General features: G+C 42.5%; 1 protein-coding gene across 8 annotated transcripts in view; it reads right to left on the reverse strand.

The window, feature by feature from the left end:
• N4BP2 (NEDD4 binding protein 2) overlaps window positions 1-20,801 on the reverse strand; it is a 116,690-nt gene that overhangs the window by 6,968 nt on the left and 88,921 nt on the right. For 6 of the 8 annotated variants that reach the window (XM_062213804.1, XM_062213809.1, XM_062213802.1 and 3 more), the window contains 3 exons: window positions 19,772-19,960; window positions 15,860-16,028; window positions 1,197-1,320 (listed from right to left, as the gene is read on the reverse strand). In XM_062213804.1, coding sequence (XP_062069788.1) covers window positions 1,197-1,320; window positions 15,860-16,028; window positions 19,772-19,960 — 482 coding nt within the window. Of the gene's footprint in view, window position 1; window positions 491-1,196; window positions 1,321-15,859; window positions 16,029-16,185; window positions 16,347-19,771; window positions 19,961-20,801 lie in introns of those variants that run through there. The other 2 variants (XM_062213807.1, XM_062213808.1) reach the window with 2 other exon arrangements.

Genomic DNA, 20,801 nt, shown 5'->3' on the forward strand with positions numbered 1-20,801 from the left:
ATAGATCTTGTAATCAATTCCACATATTCACACTTAATATAATATTTACCATCAAAGTACTCTCTTTAATAAGTCAATATCCACAATCAATACCTATATTTATGCTCCTTTTAATGTACTATCCAAACAAATATAATCTTAAAGCCAGGGATTACTTCTAACCTAGTAGTGAACACAAGTAAAGATTTTTCAAAACCTCTGAAGGTGGAAATTGACCTGCCTGACACAGAGTACGGCTGCTTGAAGGGTAAGACAGTGTCCGCATCACACGGCCTCTGTGCAAGCGAATCCCAACAAGTCTCTGATGGAGCAGGTAAGACTGCTTCATCTGGCACGCAACGCTTCCACTTCTCTCAGTGTAATTTCTCAAGGAACACCGGGGTCTCTACCGTGGTCCATCAATCTCATCATGATAATGCTGGTTTAACCACTGTAAAACTAACCGTGAAGCATCACCCGTTTTCATGCTCCACAATAATGCTGCCATTTTCTATAACGTAACCAAATAACACCTTATTACATGGCATAAACAACATATGCTACACTAGTGAACACTGGAAGGGAGGACCAACTAAACGATGCACATCCCCAGGGAACCATTCAACATATCTTTAATTTTGGATTCATCTGATCAATTTCTGCTACTGAGTAATGATCACTTTAATGAGAAAAACCATTTCATGCTGGCAAGCAAACATGAATCAAAGCAAAAATCATTAATGGCATTTTAACTTTTGAAGACATAAATTCCTATCAACTGGAGCATTTCTGTTAAAGTTTAAACATACCCATCTAACACTGCAGCAGAAGTCCGCCCATTCTATCTGAAGCCCACAATATGTATTTCTTTTCAAAAGAATAAACAGTCAGTGTTAAACTATGATATGTGTAATATAATTATTTTTGGATAATACATTACCATGGCAAAATACAAATGTATTTTTCCTTTAGAATTTTAAGTTTATGAGAGAAGTTTTATCAGATGATTGACAACACATTTTTCATTATTTCTGGTTTACCAGACAACATAAACCCACGAGGGAAAATTATATGCTACTCTAAGCATGAGCTTGTGGCTAAAATCAGATGGTGAACTTCGGTTAACTATTGCTACACACTCAGCTGCACATTCTGCGAATGCTGGCCCAGTAGTCTCTGGGCACCTGCCACCCTGTGCCGACAGAACCCACACTCACCTGAAGTTGTGGCTTGTGAGGTATTTAATGACAGCTGGTTTGATGCGAGCAACTCCTCCCTGGCTGTGGTTTCCTCTCCCTGTGATCACAGAAAGGTAAGGCTTCCCGCCGCTCTGCTTGCATTCTGTCACAACAGGAGTTGGAAGCATTAAACTTCATTTCCTGCATTCTCAATAGAAACCAAACCTCAACTACTCAAAGACAAACACAACTGCTTTCGGAGGGATTTAGACATTAACTCAGAAAACGCCAACATTCATGTTTTAAAACATAAATAGCCTCAGCAATCTAACCACGTGAATCAGAAGTGGAGCTGCCGGGACTCAAACTGGTGCTCATCGGAGATACCAGCATTACAGGTGGCAGCTTAACCCATGGCACCACAATGCCAGCCCAATCTACCCATCTAAAGAAGTGGGACTTCCTGCCAGATGGGGAGGGAAATCTCCCTTTGCTACTGGAAGATCCCTCTGAAATAATGATAATGACAATAATATTATTGATGTCTAGCAATTATTATACACATTGAGTCAGGCTATGCTTTAAATGAGTTGTATTTATTAAGTAAGAATCTTCAAAATGACCTTATTAATTAAATACCCTGAAGACAGCAAGCTTTGGTCTGAATCACAATTTTGCCACAACAGGACTGTGAGACCATGAAAAACATACTTAGGCTCCCTGTGCCTGCTGCTAACTCCCAAAATAGATACTTAGCAAATCCATTAGTTATAGCAGGACTAATACTAGGACTAATTATACTCCTACTGTTAAAAATAATCAATTGGGACTGGTTTTGTGGTGCTGTGAGTTAATGTCGCCACCTGCATCCCTGGCATCCCACAGCTCTAGTTCAAGACCTAGCTGCCCCACTTTGGATCCAGCTCCCTGCTAATTTGCCGAGGAGGCAATGGAAGACGGCACAAGTTCCTGTGTCCCTGCCACTCAAGGGGGAGACCCATATGCAGTTCTGGGCTCCATTTTTTCACATGGCCCAGTCCTGGCCATTCCGGACATCTGGGGAATAGATGGAAGATAGATTTCTCTCTCTCTCTCTCTATAGTGCTGCCTTTCACATGAATAAATTAAATTAAATTAATCATAAAAAAAGAAAAAAAGTAACCAATTAACATGAGAAACTCCTCCTGGAAGACAGGTCTTATCTTTTTTTAAAATAAATATCCTATATTTTGCTCATTAAGTGCCTTAATACTTCAGCAGAACCACAATCACATGGTGTTTCTTCTTCTTTTTTTTTTTTTTTTTTTTTTTTTTTTTGACAGGCAGAGTTAGACAGTGAGAGAGAGAGACAGAGAGAAAGGTCTTCCTTCCGTTGGTTCACCCCCCAAATGGCCACTACAGCCAGCACACTACGTCGATCTGAAGCCAGGAGCCAGGTGCTTCCTCCTGGTCTTCCATGCGGGTGCAGGGCCCAAGTACTTGGGCCATCCTCCACTGCCTTCCTGGGCCACAGCAGAGAATTGGACTGGAAGAGGAGCAACCGGGACAGAATCTGGCGCCCCATGGGACTAGAATCTGGGGTACCAGCGCCACAGGTGGAGGATTAGCCAAGTGAGCCGTGGCGCCAGCCATTCACATGGTGTTTCAAGTCTCATATCTCAAGGAAAAAATGGCTCCTTTAAAAGCTTAACCATAATGTCACCTTTACAGTTTACAAAATTAACAATAGTTCTTTAACACCAGTAATTTCTTTTTTTTAAAAGATTTATTTAGTTTTTGAAAGTCAGAGTTACACAGAGAGAGGAGAGGCAGAGGCAGAGGCAGAAAGAGAGGTTTTCCATCTGATGGTTCACTCCCCAATTGCAGCAACGACTGGAGCTATGCCGATCTGAAGCCAGGAGCCAGGAGCTTATTCTGGTCTCCCACGCGAGTGTAGGGGCCCAAGGACTTGGGCCATCTTACACTGCTTTCCCAGGCCATAGCAGAGAGCTGGACAGGAAGTGGAGCAGCCAGTCTTGAATCAGCGCCCATATGGGATGCCGGTACTTCAGGCCAGGGCGTTAACCCACTGCGCCACAGCACTGGCCCCAACATCAGTAATTTCTAAAAATTTCCCCAACCATCTCAAAAAAATGGCTTTTTACCATGATTTAAGTCAGGCTGAAACAATGCATTTGGCTGATAAATTTCTTCAGTAACTTTCAATTTAAAGGCTTTCCCTCCCCTCTTGTGTTTTCTCTATAATTTAAAGAAAAAAACTAGATACTTTATCTTAAATTTTCACCATCTATATTTTCCTGGGTATATCCCTGTGGTGGTGTTTAGCATGTTCTTCTGTCTCCTATGAATCCCTGTAAAGTAGTAGTCAAATCTAAAGGCTTGATCTATACCTGGTTAGATCTGGGAACAAAAATACTTGATAGGTGGTAGCATGTATTTCAATCACAAGAAGAGAAGGTCCAGGTGTCTCTATTTTTTCATTCATCCCCAATTTTGACAATTCTTTCTACATGTCATCACTGCAAGGCAGGGCAGTCCCAGATTTCCCACCAGGCACACGTCTATTCGACAATGCTACCATCTGATGGTGACTGACAGTGACTACAGGTTACAAGTGTCAGCCCGCACAAGATGGGCCTTTGCTTCCAGAAAGGGTTTGTATCTTGGGTCCGAGAGTCACCTTAGGCAAGTTATTTAACTTTTTTTCCTGATAATCTTTTTGACATAAGATTCACATAAAACTCATCATTTTAAAATGTATAATTTAGAGGCTTTTAATATATTCAGAAAGTTGTACAAACAATACCACTAATTCCCAGAAAATTCCATCACCTAAAAAAGAAAATTTTTTTAAGATTTATTTATTTACTTATTTATTTGAAAGGCAGAGTCCCAGAGAGAGAGAGAGAAAGAGAGAATCTTCCATCTGCTGGTTTACTCCCCCAAAAGTTGCAATGGACAGGACTGGGCCATACCAAAGCCAGGAGCCAGGAGCTTCTTTCAGGTCTTACATGTGGATGCAGGGGCCCAAGTAATTGGGCCATCTTTCGCTGTTTTCCCAAGCACATTAGTAGGGAGCTGGATCAGAAGTAGAGTAGCCAAGACTGGAACTGGTACCCATATGGTATACCAGGGTCATGGGAGGCAGCTTAATCCACTACACTACAACACTGGCCCCTCAAAAAGAAATTCTATGCCTGGGGCAGGCTCTTGATGTGGCAGTTAAGTTGCTGCTTAGGACATCCACACCCCATATCTGAGTCCCTGGGTTCGAGTCCCAGCTGGGTTTAAGTCCTGGTTCAGCTTCTGAACAGCTTCTTGTTAACACACACTCTAAGAGGCAGCAAGTGATGGCTCAAATACTCAGATTGTGCCACCAATGCGGACCTCGATTAAGTTCCTGGCTCCCAGCTTTGGCTTGGCCCAGTTCTGGCTGTTGCAGGCACTGAGAAGTGAACATAGATGGAGGATGTCTGCCTCTCTCTGTACCTTTCACCTAAAATAATTAACTAAGATAAATTTTGTGCCCGTTAGCAGTTACTCCCCATTCCCAGCAACCACTAATCTTTATTTTTCTTTTTAGAGTTTGATTGATTGATTTGAAAAGCAGAGTTACAAAGAGAGAGAGATTCTGAGCGAGGGAGGGTGGGAAGGAGGAAGAGAGAGACAAAGAGAGTATCTTCCATAAGATGATTCAATCCCTAAATGACTGAAACACTCAAGGCTGAAGCCAGGAGCCTAGAATTCCACCTGGGTTTTTCAACTGGGTAGCAGGGGACCCACGTACTTGGGCCATCTTCTGCTGCTTTCCCAGGAACATTAGCAGGGAACTGGATAGAAAATGGAGCAGCAAGGACTCAAAATGGAGCTCGTATGAGATGCTGGTGTTGCAGGCTGCAGCTTAACCTACTATGCCATGAGTCCAGCCCTCACTCATCCATGTTCTGTATCTAGGAATTTGCCTATTCAGTGTATTTCATATAAATGGAATTTTCCAGGGGTGGGCATTATGGCATGGCAGGTTAAGCCCCTACTAGGGATGCCAACAGCCTGTATCAGAGTGGCTTCAATTCCTGGCCACTCAGCTTCCTGCTTATGTGCCTGGGAAGGCAGTAGATGACAGCCAAGCTAGTTGGGTCTCTGGCACCCAGGTGGGAGATCTGGATGGAGCTCCAAGCTCCTAGCTTCAGCCTGGTTCAACCTCAGCTGATGGGGCCTTTTGGGAGTAAATCAGCAAATGGAAGATCTCTTCCTCTCTAACTCTGCCTTTCAAATAAATAAATGAATGAATCTTTTTTAAAAATGGAATTATACAGTATGTGACCTTTTGTATTTGACTTCTTATTTTTTTATTTATTTGAAAAGTAGAGTTACAGAGAGGCAGAGGCAGACAGAGACAGAGAGAGAATTTTCCATCCACTGGTTCACTCCCCAGATGGCTGGAGCTGGGCCACTGTGAAGCCAGGAGCCAGGAGCTTCGTCTGGGTCTCCCATACGGGTGCAGGGGCCCAAGCACTTGGGCCAACTTCTACTGCTTTCTCAGGCCATAGCAGAGAGATGGATTAGAAGTGGAACAGCCAGGTCTCCAACCAGAGCCCATATGGCATGCCGGCACTGCAGGTGGCTGCTTTACCCACTACGCCACAGCATTGGCCCCTGTATTTGGCTTCTTTTACATAAGGCTCAGAAGGTTCCTCCACTGTATAGATCTAACACATTTTCTTTTTCCATTTATCAGTTGATGGACATTTGGGTTGTTTCCACTTTTTGGCTATCATGAACATTCACGGGCAAGTTTTTACAAAGATGAATTGTGTTTTCAATTCTCTTGAAATACACACCAGGAAGCAGGGTTCATTGCTAAGCAGGGTTATATGCTGGGTATAATTTTTCCATGGCAGCTATACCAATTAACAGGCTTAACAGCAATATATCAGAGTTCCAGTTTTTTCCACATTCTGAACAATGCTGATTATGTTCCCACGTTATTAAGCTTTTTATGCAATTAGTTTCCTATCTTAAAAGGGGAGGTATCAGTTTAGAGTTCCTCAAAATATTAAAACTGGAACTGATGTATAATCTAGGCACCCTTGGGTATATATCAGTATGGAGTTTCCTCAAAATATTAAAACTAGATCTGATGTATAATCTAGGCACCCCTGGGTATATCAGTTTAGAGTTCCTCAAAATATTAAAACTGGATCTGATGTATACTCTAGGCACCCAGGGAATATATCTGAAGCAAACAAATAAGAATTTCAGGAGAGGCGACAAGATGGCGGAATAGGCAGGAAGCACACTTAGTCCGGGGGGAGAGAAAGTTTAATATAAGTGGAGATACTGCAGTGTCAAGGAAGAGTAGGGGATGAAACAGCAGAGGAAACTCTTCCGGAACTAGTGATTCACAGTGGACCTGCGTGGAGAGCGTGGGAGCCCAAGTTCGGGACACCAGCGGCAGACTCAACGCACCAGCGCTGGAACGCGAGGTGAGCCGAACCTCCATAGCCCGAGATACCAGCAGGCAAGTGGAAAGAGGAGGCTAGAGGGAACGAGGCTTGAAACTCCGTGGGGAAAAGTTCACCAGGCTAACTAGAAGAGAGAGAAAAAAAAATAAAAAAAAAAAAAAAGTGACTGATACGGACACGAGTTTCTCTCTCTCCGCTCACCTCTCACAGGCGAGCAAGACAGAGCAGGCGCCATTTTGGACATACGTCATAAGCAGGGCGACCTCAGGTCTGCACCAGCCCTGAGCCTAGCAGAAAAACCTGACTCTGTGGGGAGGGGTGAAATAACAGGAGATTAGCATCTAACTTGGCAACCCAGTGGGAGACTGCAGGAGAATTGGAGCCCACACTGAGGGCAGCAGAGATTCCCTGTGTGGTCCTTGGGAAAGAGCTTCTGATCTCTGGCTCCTGTGGGTATATCATTTGCCTGCTAACTACCTCCAATTACATTCAGCTGTGCGGAATTACTTCCCTTTTAAATCAAAAAAAGAAAGAGAGATTTACCACACCTAACCTGGGAGTGTCATCCTTGACACACCCTCAACCCTGAGGAACCAAACACAGCTCTCAGTCCACACTCATCTCAAGCCTCTAAGGCTCCACTGAAAGCAGACAGTCCACTTAATGTAGAGCCATAGTGTAACAAGAAAAAACACCACAGTGAAGAAACCAGATATCTCCAACATGCCAAACAACAAACGCAAAAACCAAGCTAACAAGAACAAGGAAGAAACTATGACGCCCCCAAATGAAAAAGACACCCCAATTCAAGATTATGAAGATGATGAGATCAAAGAAATGCAAGAAGCAGATCTCAAAAAATTGATAAGAACATTAAGAAGTTCTCAAAAACAAATTCTTGAACTACAGAAATCCTTCATGGACAAGATAGAAAATCTCTCTCGTGAAAGTGAAATATTAAGGAGGAATCAAAATGAAATGAAACAACTAGTGGAACAAGAAACTCTGATAGTGACTAGAAATCATAATGAAATGAAGAGTTCAATAGATCAAATGACAAACACATTAGAGAGCCTTAAAAACAGAATGGGCGAAGCAGAAGAGAGAATATCAGACTTAGAAGACAGAGAACAGGAAAGGAAACAGGCAAACCAAAGAAAAGAAGAAGAAATTAGAAATCTAAAAAATATTGTCAGGAATTTACAGGATACTATTAAAAAACCCAACATTCGGGTTCTAGGAGTTCCTGAAGGCATGGAGAGGGAGAAAGGATTAGAAGGCATTTTCAGTGAGATACTAGCAGAAAATTTCCCAGGTTTGGAGAAGGACAGAGGCATCTTAGTACAGGAAGCTTATAGAACCCCTAATAAACATGACCAAAAGAGATCCTCACCACGACATGTTGTAATCAAACTCACCACAGTGAAACATAAAGAAAAGATCCTAAAACGTGCAAGAGAGAAACGTCGGATCACTCTTAGAGGATCTCCAATTAGACTCACAGCAGACTTCTCATCAGAAACCCTACAAGCTAGAAGGGAATGGCGAGACATAGCCCAGGTACTAAGAGAGAAAAACTGCCAGCCCAGAATACTATATCCTGCAAAGCTCTCATTTGTGAATGAAGGTGAAATTAAGACTTTTCACAGCAAGCAGAAACTGAAAGAATTTGTTGCCACTCATCCTGCCCTGCAAAAGATGCTTAAAGATGTGTTACACACAGAAACACAGAAACATGGTCACCAATATGAAAGAAGGTAAAGGAAGGAAACCTCACAGCAAAAGATCACAGGAAGCTCAATTTCTCTTTGACATAGAATTAAACTCTGATGCTCTGTTAAAGCAATGTGTTAAAGTAATCTATTATGTTCTCTTGATGTCTGTTAAATTCTAATTGTTCAAAAACAGCTGAATTTTTATTAAGAGCTATGGGTTATTTAAATATGTGCTTTTTTCAAAAATTTGAATATCTGCTGCTCATAAAACTAAAGCGTTGTTGGTTCTGTGTTTAGCTGTCCTCCTATAGGTTCCTATGGACTTTTTCCAGCCACTTTTATTGTATTCAGTACTTTGGGATGGCTCTGTAAACAGATGAAGCCAATAATGTATTAACAGTACCAACTGAGAGAAAGTATGGTTAACTGAGGTTACTAAAAAGAAAAAGCAATTCAAATCAATTGGCAATCTACAAAAAGAGTTAAAGATTTTAAAAGCTATTATTAAAATTGCTATATTGGTCTATTATGCTATATTATATGTGTGTACATATTGTATGTCCACATAGGAAATTTTATTAAGAGTTTTATTTTAAATGGCTTATAGATAAGATTGTCCATAAATTTAAGCTGCTAAAATCAATCAAAGATACATTTTAATTTGTGGGACCTGAATCTGTGTATCATATGTTTTAGACTTGTTGGTAGAAAGAAACTAAAAACATTTTAGATGGTTGTGCTTAAGTTTACTGGCTAAACAAACTACACCATGTTAGATCTTTAAGAGGTGTTTTCAAATACATGATTCTTAAAATTTATAGAAGGCATTGGACCTTCTGGTAAATGTTTTCTTAAGTTGTTATCTAATGGTTGAAACGGTTTGCTAAGTATTCATGTGATATTGCTATTGTCAGCAAGCGATCTAGGACTTGCTCCCTCATTTCTCTATTCTAAGCCCAACTTGTTCTTTCATTTCTCTATTCTCTTCAAGGTAGGAAACTAATTCTATTATGAAGGAATCTGTAGGATGCACAATTTAATCTTTAGACCTTATAAAAGAGATGGCTAACATTTTTCTGCAATAGCATAGCCAAAATAAGAACTCAAATAATAATCTCATAGCTAGATTCACTTCGCCATCAGCGAAGTATACAGTAAGTAGAAAAAACCTCCCTTTCAGACCAAAGGGAAAGAAAGTTTTAAAGTGAGAATATAATTTTCCTCATGGGCATTGTCTACCTTAGAAAAACTACTACAGAACATGCCTGTGACTATAGACTTGTAGTTCAGGCCACCGAAGATTAGAGATGGGACTTGGGCACTCCCTTGACTTGCATCCTCTGGTCTGCTTTAACACAAACCAGGAGGAAAAGAAAGCTCGGCATCAGAAGCAATGGGTGGCAGGCCTATTAATGGCTGATCTGTACAGTGATCTGCCCTCAAGGAGACCCAACAGGCCAGTCCACTGCAGTGGCTTTCAATGTGGTAAGCCTGGGCTTCAGCAGAAGTCAGCTTGTGAAGAGCCCTGGCAGCTCTGCCAAGAGTTGGATCACTGGAAATGGACCTGCCCTGGAGTCGAAGGATGCCCAGGTCAGAGCCACAGATCTTATTGGCTCTAAGCTGAAAAGCCCTTCACTCAGCCCAACTTCCAAAGTGACCACTGCAGCTGAGGGGATGGTCAAGTAGGGTCAGCAACATTGCAGGCAGAACTGTAAATTTCTTGTTAGTGATGCCACCTGCCTTTACCTGGCCAGCTCTCCTCCCAGGCCAGCCAAGTAATGAAAGTCAACAGAGTGCCTTCCCCTAGGAGGTTCACACCTCCCTTAGGATATACCCCATGTGAAGAGATAGCTAGGTCTGGGCCTCTGAATTTACAAGGCCTAAAGCCCACCAGATTATTATCAAGCCCCTTCTATCAGGTTCTATTTGCCTCTCAATCAGAAAACTTAATTGTAGCTTAGACAGCACCTTTCTTAGCTCCTCTAATAATGACTCTGTCCTTTGTTCTAGGCCCTGTCTAGTGCACTTGGGCCTCATTCCTTTGTAATCATAACCTCTACTCTACCACCAATGGCTCTACTCCCAACATGTGTGTACTGATGGTCCTCTTCCCCACTTAATGCTGTATAATTGTTCAAACCTGGTAAATGCCACTCTTAGGATCATTGGTTACTATCCTCACTCTGTCTTTTATGACCTTGTCTAAATATGATCAGAGTCGGCAAACTTGGAAGGCTTCCATAGCCTTGGCAACTCATGACGACAGCCTAGGATGGTTACTGGCGCCATAAACTAGAGTGTCAATTTGTTGGGTCAACAACAGGAGCCACTGTGCACTTGCTCCTCATGTGGGATCTCTGTCCTTAATGTGCTGTACATTGTGATTTAATGCTATAACTAGTACTCAAACAGTATGTTTCACTTTGTGTTTCTATGTGGGTGCAAACTGTTGAAATCTTTATACTAAATTGATCTTCTGTATATAAAGAGAATTGAAAATGAATCTTGATGCAAATGGAAGGGGAGAGGGAGCGGGAGGGGGGAGGGTTGCGGGTGGGAGGGAAGTTATTGGGGGGGGGGGGGGGAAGCCATTGTAATCCATAAGCTGTACACTGGAAATTTATATTCATTAAATAAAAGTTAAAAAAAAAAAAATAAAAAAAAATTAAAAAAAATTAAAAAAAAAAAGAATTTCAAAGAGATTATCTGCATTCCCATGTTCATTGCAGCACTAGTCACAATCACAAGACAGGGAAACAACCAACCTGTTAAGCATACATATTACAAAGGATTATTACTCAGTAATAAAAAGGGAGATCCTGCCATTTGCAACAACATGAGTGAATCTAAGCATTACACTGAGTTACATAAACTAGAAGGAGAAAGATCTGAATACTATATGATCTCAGCCGGTGTCGTGGCTCAATAGGTTAATCCTCCGCCTGGGGCGCCGGCACACCGGGTTCTAGTCCTGGTCGGGGCACCAGATTCTGTCCTGGTTGCTCCTCTTCCAGGCCAGCTCTCTGCTGTGGCCAGGGAGTGCAGTGGAGGATGGCCCAAGTGCTTGGGCCCTGCACCCCATGGGAGACCAGGAGAAGCACCTGGCTCCTGCCTTCGGATCAGCGTGGTGCGCCAGCTGCAGCGCGCCGGCCGCGGCGGCCATTGGAGGGTGAACCAATGGCAAAAAGGAAGACCTTTCTTTCTGTCTCTCTCGCTATCCACTCTGTCAAAAAAAAAAAAAAAATACTATATGATCTCACACATGTATGGAATCTAAAACAAGTCATACTTACAGAAGGAGAGTAGAATGGTGGCTGCCAGGAGCCAGGGTGAATAGGGAGATGTTGGTCAAAGGGTAAAAAGTGGTGAGAAGAGTAATTCTGGGGCTCTAATATACAGCATAGTACCTATTATTAATAACACAGTAGCACTGGGGCAGCGTTGGAGCACAGTGGGTTAAGCCACATCCCATGATGGAGTGCTGGCTTGAGGCCTGGCTGCTCCATTTTCGATCCAGCTCCCTGCTGCTGCTCTTGGGAAGTCTGCAGAGGAAAACCCAAGTGCTTGGGCCCCTGCCACCCCATGTAGGAGATCTGGATGTGTAGTGGAATGAGAAGGCCATGCCAAGGTGGCCACTGGCAAGCGAGCGTCAGTTAGTCAGGAATGGCTTTGAAACCCACCCGGCTCTGGAAACTGCCTGGCGACAGGCTGTGATTGGATGGATTTGAAACTGCCTGGCGACAGGCTGTGATTGGATGGCTCTGGAAACTGCCTGGCAACAGGCTGTGATTGGTTGGGGTATGGACCGCCCCAAGACCAGAATGAGAAGGCCATGCCAAGGTGGCCACTGGCAAGCGAGCGTCAGTTAGTCAGGAATGGCTTTGAAACCCACCCGGCTCTGGAAACTGCCTGGCGACAGGCTGTGATTGGATGGATTTGAAACTGCCTGGCGACAGGCTGTGATTGGATGGCTCTGGAAACTGCCTGGCAACAGGCTGTGATTGGTTGGGGTATGGACCGCCCCTTGACCAGATTGGCTGGTCTTGGCTATATAAGCTGTTGTACCAACTGTAATAAACGAGTCTGCAGGCTGCTCGCCTCAAGCCTGCTCTCACCGGACTCCCGGGGTCTGTGTGTTGACTCCGCGCCTCTTGCCCCCACCACGCTGCTCCTCTCAGAAACGAACCCAATGCAACATTGTGAAGAATTCAACGGCAACATGGATGGAGTTCCAGGCTCCTGGCTTCTGCATGGCCGAGCCCCAGCCGTTGAGACATTTGGGGAGTTAGCCAGTGTATGGAAGATATTTCCTTCTTGTTCTCTCCCTCCCACTCCTTCTCTCTGTCACTGCATTTCAAATAAAATAAAACTTTTTATAAAGTACTGTAGCGTATGTTTGAAATTTGCTAAAAAAGTAAATTTTTTAAAAATTTATTTATTTATTTGAAAGGCAGTTACAGAGAGAAAAAGAAAGAGACAGAGACAGAGAGAGAGAAAGAGAGAGCTCTTCCATCTGCTGGTTCACTCCCCAAATGGCAGCAATGGCCAGAGCTGGGCTGATCCAAAGCCAGAAGCCAGAAGCTTCTTCTGGGCCTCCCACTTGGGTGTAGAGGTCAAGTACTTGTGCCATCTTCCACTGCTTGCTCAGGCACATCAGCAGGGAGCTGGATAGCAAGAGGAGCAGCCAGGATTAAAAATCATATGGGATGCTACATACCACAGCACCAGCCCTCAAAAAGTAAATCTTAGGTGTTATATAACACACAACAGTCACTATATGAGATGATGGATGTACTATCTTGATCATGGTAATCATTTCACAATGTATATCAAATCATCACATTGTATTCCGTAAATACATGCAATTTTAATTTGCCAAAAAAATAAGAATACTTTACCTTTAGCCAAGTTTTTTTGAGTATTAAATGAAAAACACTATACACAATGATGATTCAATAATCACCAGTGACTCAATTCTTGGCCAAAAGGATAGACAACAAGCTTTTTTTTTTTTTCCTCTTAAAAGTTTATTTATTTGAATGGCAGTTACAGAGACAGAGAAAGAGAGAGAGAGATTGGGTGTGTGTGTGTGTGTGTGTTCCACCCACTGGTTCATTCCCTAGATGGCTGTAAGAGCTGGAAATGGGCTAATCCAAAGCTAGGAGCCAGGAGCTCCTTTTGGGTCTCCCACACAGATACAGGGGCCCAAGCACTCGAACCATCTTCTACAGATTTCCCAGGCCACAGCAGAGTCCTGGATCGGAAGTGGAGCAGCCAGGACTTGAACCTGCACCCATATGGGATGTCAGCAGTGCAGGTGGCTTTACCCATTAGGCCACAGCACCAGTCCCAACAACAAGCTTTTAATAAACACTGTGATAAGTAGGCATTCTAAAAGAAGCTACTAAGGGAGAGCTTAATGAGTGTGAAATTCAGGAATGACAATATGGTTAAACACATAGAAAGGAGGAAAGAAGGCAACACCGAATTAGAGACTGGGGGTACAGACGGGAACATATCATGTAAGGATTTTTTTTTTTGGACACGCAGAGTGGACAGTGAGAGAGAGAGACAGAGAGAAAGGTCTTCCTTTGCCGTTGGTTCACCCTCCAATGGCCGCTGCAGCCAGCACACCGTGGCAGGTGCACCGCGCTGATCTGAAGCCAGGAGCCAGGTGCTTCTCCTTGTCTCCCATGGGGTGCAGGGCCCAAGCAATTGGGCCATCCTCCACTGCACTCCTGGGCCATAGCAGAGAGCTGGCCTGGAAGAGGGGCAACTGGGACAGAATCCAGCGCCCCAACCGGGACTAGAACCTGGTGTGCCGGCGCCGCTAGGTGGAGGATTAGCCTGTTGAGCCACGGCGCCGGCCCCATGTAAGGATTTTTTAATTTATCCTCAATGCAACATGGAAATCTATATATTATCACAATGCTAATTATTTATGTAACTGTGTTTACAGTCATCTACCCCACTACATGGTAAATTCTATCAAAACAGTGACTTTGTGTCTTTTTCAGCTAATAAAAATAGAATGAAGAAACACAGAAGACAAGTACTGAAATGTTCTCCCTCATGTGGAGGGGCTGGCGCTGTGGTATAGTAGGCTAAGACTACACCTGGAGCACCAGAATCCCATAGGGCACCAGTTCCTGTCCTGGCTGCTCCTCTTCTGACCCAGCTCTCTGCTATGGCCTGGGAAAGCAGAAGAAGATGGCCCAAGTGCTTGGGCCCCTGTACCTGTGTGGGAGATGCAGAAGAAGCTCCTGGCTCCTGGCTTTGGACTGGGTCAACTCTGGCCATTGAGGCCATTTTGGGAGTGAACCAGCAGTTCGAAGACCTTTCTTGCTGTCTCTCCCTTGTCTATAACTCTACCTCTCAAATAAATAAAATCTAAAAACAAAAACAAAAAAACAAAAAACAACTCAATCTGAACACAGAACAGATTACCAGAGGCTGGAAGGAGTAGGAGGTTAGAGGGAGTTTGGATAATGAGTACCAAATCAGATGTAGACTGAAGGAATAAGTTCCTAATGGTAAAGTGACTATAGTTCACAATGACCTATCATATATTTTATGACCAAGCACAAGAAAGGCAAGCCAAGGTTCCAATCATAAAGTAATTATCAATGAAGGGGAAATGTTGATTAGTCTTCTTTTTTTCTTTCTTTCTTTCTTTTTTTTTTTTTTTTTTTTTTGACAGGCAGAGTTAGACAGTGTGAGAGGGAGAGACAGAGAGAAAGGTCTTCCTTCCGTTGGTTCACCCCCCAAATGGCTGCTACGGCCTGCGCGCTGCACGGATCCAAAGCCAGGAGCCAGGTGCTTCCTCCTGGTCTCCCATGCAGGTGCAGGGCCCAGGTACTTGGACCATCCTCTACTGCCTTCCCGGGCCACAGCAGAGAGCTAGACTGGAAGAGGAGCAGCTGAGACTAGAACCAGCACCAATATGGGATCCCAGCGCCGTAGGCAGAGGATTAACCTACTGCACCACAGTGCTGGCCCCTCTCTCCTTTTAATAAATATCAAAATGGGGCTGACATTGTGGTGCAGGCATGCCTGCAATGATGCCATCCCATAAGGGCTCCACTTCTGATCTAGCTCCCTAATAATGGCCTGGAAAGCAGAAGATGGCCCAGGTCCATGGGCCCCGATACCCATGTGGGAGACCTGGAAGAGGCTCCTGGCTCCTGGGTTTTGCCTGGCACAGCCCCAGCCACTGTGGTCATCTGGGGAAGAAAGCAGTGGGATGGAAGATCTCTCTCTCTCACCTCTCTGTGTAACTCTTTCAAATAAATAAATAAATATATCTTAAATAAACAAACACCAAAAAGAAATACAAACAACTGAAACAGGAAAATGTTAATGGCCATGTCAATGAGAATCCCTTCCTGAAGAATGATTAACATAAACATCTACAAATGTGGCACAGGTATCCTCAGCCTATACACTCAGACTAGAATTTCCGAATTACATCAATACAAACAATGGCTGTTTTCTATCGACTCTGTCATCATCACCATCCTACCTTCAGTTTTCTGCTGTAAAACTGTCATCAAGTGTTCTATCGCCTCGTCCACATGCAGGCCATGGAGGTCTAGAACATTCTGTGGCAGCAGGGAGGCATTGACTTTCTCAAAGATCTCCACAGCGGCGAGATGATTGGCTTCTTTCATCTTCCGCTCATGAAGACTACCCTTTAATGGACAGATCGACCAGACAAAAAATCAACAAGGAAAGAGCAGACTTAATCGGCACTTTAGACCAAATGGACCTCACAGATATTTACAGAACCTTCCATCCTACAGTTGCAGAATACACATTCTTCTCACCAGTGCATGGAACTTTCTCTAGGATTGACCACATGCTAGGCCATAAAGCAAGTCTCAGCAAATTGAAAAAAATCAAAATCATACCATGCATCTTCCTGGACCATAATGGAATTTGCAAACAAATGGAGACTGAACAACATGTTCCTGAATGAACAGTGGGTCACTGAAGAAATCAAAAAATTTCTGGAAATAAATGAAGATCACAATACAACATATCAAAACTTAAGGGATACAGCAAAAGCAGAGTTAAGAGGAAAGTTAGGCCAGCGCTGCAGCTCAATAGGCTAATGCTCTGCCTGCGGTGCCGGCACACTGGGTTCTAGTCCTGGTCAGGGTGCCGGATTCTGTCCCGGTTGCCCCTCTTCCAGGCCAGCTCTCTGCTGTGGCCCAGGAGTGCAGTGGAGGATGGCCCAAGTGCTTGGGCCCTGCACCCCATGGGAGACCAGGAGAAGCACCTGGCTCCTGGCTTTGGATCAGCGTGGTGCGCTGGCCTCAGCGCATCAGCTGTGGCAGCCATTGGAGGGTGAACCAATGGCAAAAGGAAGACCTTTCTCTCTGTCTCTCTCTCTCACTGTCCATTCTGCCTGTCCAAAAAAAAAAAAAAACATTAAAAAAAGAGATAGAAGAACATACAAAAAAGTGGAAAAATCTTCCACATTCATGGATTGGAAAAATCAGTATCTTCAAAATGTCCTTTTTTCTAAAAGCAATTTACAGATTCACTGTGATACCAATCAAAATACCAAAGATATTCTTCTCAGATATCAAAAAAATGATGCTGAAATTCGTATGGAAATACAGGAGACCTGAATTGCTAAAGCAATCATATATAATGAAAACAAAGCCAGAGGCATCACAATACCAGATTTCAAGATATACTACAGGGCAGTGATAATCAAAACAGCCTAGTACTGGTATAAAAACAGATGGATAGAACAATGGAACAGAACAGAAACACCAGAAATGAATACAAACAACTTTTATTTGACCAAGAAGCTAAAACCAATCCCTGGAGCAAGGACAGTCTCTTCAACAAATGGTGCTAGGAAAACTGGATCTCCACATGCAGAAGTACGAAGCAAGATCCATACCTTATACCTCATACAAAAATCCACTCAAAATGGATTAAAAACCTAAATCTATGAGCTGACACCATAAAATTATTAGAGAACAATGGGGAAACCCTTATAGACATTGGCACAGGAAAAGAGTTCTTGGAAAAGACCCCAGAGACACAGGAAATCAAAGCCCAAAATAACACATGGAACTATATCAAACTGAGAAGCTTCTGTGCTGCAAACCAAACACTCAGCAAAGTGAAGAAGCAACTGACATAATGCAAAACCATTGCAAACCATTCAACTGATAATAAATTAATAACCAGAATAACCATTAATAGTCAGAGATCAAAAAACTGCACAACAACAAAACAAACAATCCAGTTAAGAAATGGGCAAAAGACTTAAACAGACATTTTTCAAAAAGGAAATCCAAATGGCCAACAGACACATGAAAAAATGTTCAGGATCACTAGCCATCAGGGAAATACAAATCAAAACCACAATGAGGTTTCACCTTACCCCAGTTAGAATGACTTTCATACAGAAATCAACACACAACAAATGCTGGCGAGGATATAGGGAAAAAGGTACCCTAATTCACTGTTGGTGGGAATGTAAACTGGTAAAGCCACTATGGAAGACAGTATGGAGATACCTCAGAAATCTGAATACAGAACCTACCATGTGAGCCAGCCATCCCACTCTTACCCAAGGAAAATGAAATCAGCATATGAAAGAGTTATCTGCAACAGCATGTTATTCACAATAACTAAAACACGGAATCAACCTAAATGCCCATCAACTGAGGACTGGATAAAAAAATTATGGGATATGTACACTATGGAATACTATACAGCAGTAAAAAAAAAAAAAGAAGAAGAAGAAGAAGAAGAAATCCGGTCATTTGCAACAAAATGGATGAATCTGGAAAACATCATACTTAGTGAAATAAGCCAGTTCCAAAGGGACAAATACCATATGGTCTCACTGATCTGTGATGACTAATAGAGCACCTAAAAGGAAATCTGTAGAAGTGAAATTGACACTTCAAGAAGCAATGACTTCACCAGTCCTTGTCTTGACTGTTGAGGAACAGTTTTTTTGTCTTCATACTACTTATTGAACTCTTTACTTAACATAGAGCTAATCAAAGTGGATAAAGCCAATCGAAAATAGATCTCAGTAAAAAGTAAGGGTGGGAATAAGAGAGGGAAGAGGAAGTTTGTAAAGCTGTATAGTTCTGCATACATTCCTAAGGACTTACTTCCAATGAGTATAGTTTAACAACTTGTCATGGGACCCAAAAACCCATTAAGTTGGGTGATAAAAATACCTTAAGTGTTAAAGTGAACACATGGATAGGATTAAGTGTTAAAATGATCATATAAATAGGATCAAGTGTCTGATAATAATAATAGACAGAATTAAAAAGGAGAGAATGTTCCAAAAAGGGAAGCAGTCCACACAGTAGACCCATTGAATGACAAATACTCTAAATAGCACTCTGAGCTCAGAATCAGTCCTTAAGGCATCCTGGTCTGGCTGAAAAGCCCATAAGAGCACTTTAGGCATGGAAAGCCAAGACACTGTGGCAAAAAATGTTCTACATGAAGGATGTCTGTGAGTGAGACCCCAGCAGAAAAAAGTGGCAATCAAAGAAGGATGTACTTTTCTCTGAAGGGAGGAGAGAACTTCCACTTTGCTGATAGCCTTGTCTAAATACTGACGGAGTTTGTGAATTCAAAAGGTTTCCATAACCTAGGCAGCTCACGTCAAGAGCCTCGGGTGGTCACTGACATCATACATAAGAGTGTTAATTGTTAACAACAGGAGTCACTGTACACTAACTTCCCATGTAGTACTTCTGTCCTCAATGAGTTGTATTATGAGAGTTAACTGTAAAACTTGCTCTCAAGCAGTTTTTTTTGTGAGTGTGTGTGTGTGTGTGAATTGTTGAAGTTTTTACTTAGTATAGAGTTGGTCTTCTGTGTATAAAGTTACCTGAAAATGAATCTTAATGGAGAATGGGACAGGGAATGGGAGAGGGAGGAGGAGGTGGAGGAGGAGTGTTGGTGTAAGTATGGTGGGAAGAATCACTATATTCCTAATGGTGCCTTATGAAATTTGTATTCCTTAAATTAAAAGTTTTTTGGGGAAAAAAACATGCTAGAAAGCATGGGACCCCTATATTTCTACTCTGAAATGATGCATATTAACATTTTGCTCTTTCCTCCAGATAATTTGAATCTGTCAAGAAGTAGCACTGAATGACAAAAGAGAAATATAATAAACTGTTGGAATAAACTAATTCAAGTAAGCCATAAGGACAAAAGCAACCACAGACACCTAGCATTCAAGGGAGGTAAAATTCTCAGGACAATGCATTTCTTTTATATCATGATACCTTATTTTGTCACATATATGATCTCCACATTCCCCAGAATAATTCATTTTTGTCACAATACAGTGTTGGTGTTAGTCTGCTTCAAGATTATTTAAATACCTCAACTGACAGTAGGAAAAACGATCATCAGTTTTCCAGTTTACCTGCTGGGCATAAAAAGTGGCGACATTTTTCTTCCCCATCCGATAGGCCTCCTTGGCTTTGCTGTAGCACTCTGTCCTCTTCTGCTGGTGCAGGAAAGCCTCTGCCCGGTAGTCATCATACTCTGGATACTCAAAGTCCTGGAAAGATGGTTCACTGGGTATATCTTCAGTCTCTTTGGGTTTCTTTACCTAAAAGATGTTACACATTAAGCAACAGGCAGAAAATCAAACACACATATCCTACCTTCTGAATACATATATGAAAACTTGGCTCTCGTATTTTCTTTCTTTCTTGGTGAAAAACAAACAGATTCTCTCCCACTACCTACCCTGTCAGTTGGCACCACTACCATTGGCTTTCTAAGGCAAATAAAGTTACCCATCCATTAACCATTCTTCATCTCAAGAGTTCTGTAAAGTTAACAAAATCTAACTAGGCCACATAGTCAAGCCAAAAGATAGCATACAAGGAGGTAGCATTGTGGTGCAGGGGGTTGAGCTATCACCAGCATCCCATATCAGAGTGCCTGTTCAAGCCCTGGCTGCACCACTCTGATTTACCTTCCTGCTAAAGCACATGAGAGGACAGTGGAAGATGGCCCAAGTATTTGGGTCCCTGCACCAATGTGGGAGACCAGGAAGGAGTTCCTGGCTCTTGCCATCAGCCTGGCCCAAACCTAGCTGTGGCTACCATTTGGGGAGTGAACCAGCAGATGGAAGATCTCTCTCTTTTTCTGTCTCTCTCTCTCTCTCTGTCTTATAAATAAATCTTTTTATCTAAAATACAAAATCTTATTTTAAAAAGACTATAATATATTCAAAGAATAAAGCTTATTTATTCAGTACAAAAATTTCAATTTTTAATTTGTAAACCTATGCAAAGATTTAGCCATTGAAGGATGTCATGGCATTTCTTAATTTCTATGTTTTAAAAATGAATTAATGAAACTAAACAATTTTCTTTTTTTTTAGGATTTTATTTATTTTATTTGAGAAGCAGAGTTACAGACAGTGAGAGGGAGAGACAGAG

This window comes from Lepus europaeus, chromosome 16 (assembly GCF_033115175.1).
Source record: "Lepus europaeus isolate LE1 chromosome 16, mLepTim1.pri, whole genome shotgun sequence".
Lineage (NCBI taxonomy): Eukaryota > Metazoa > Chordata > Mammalia > Lagomorpha > Leporidae > Lepus > Lepus europaeus.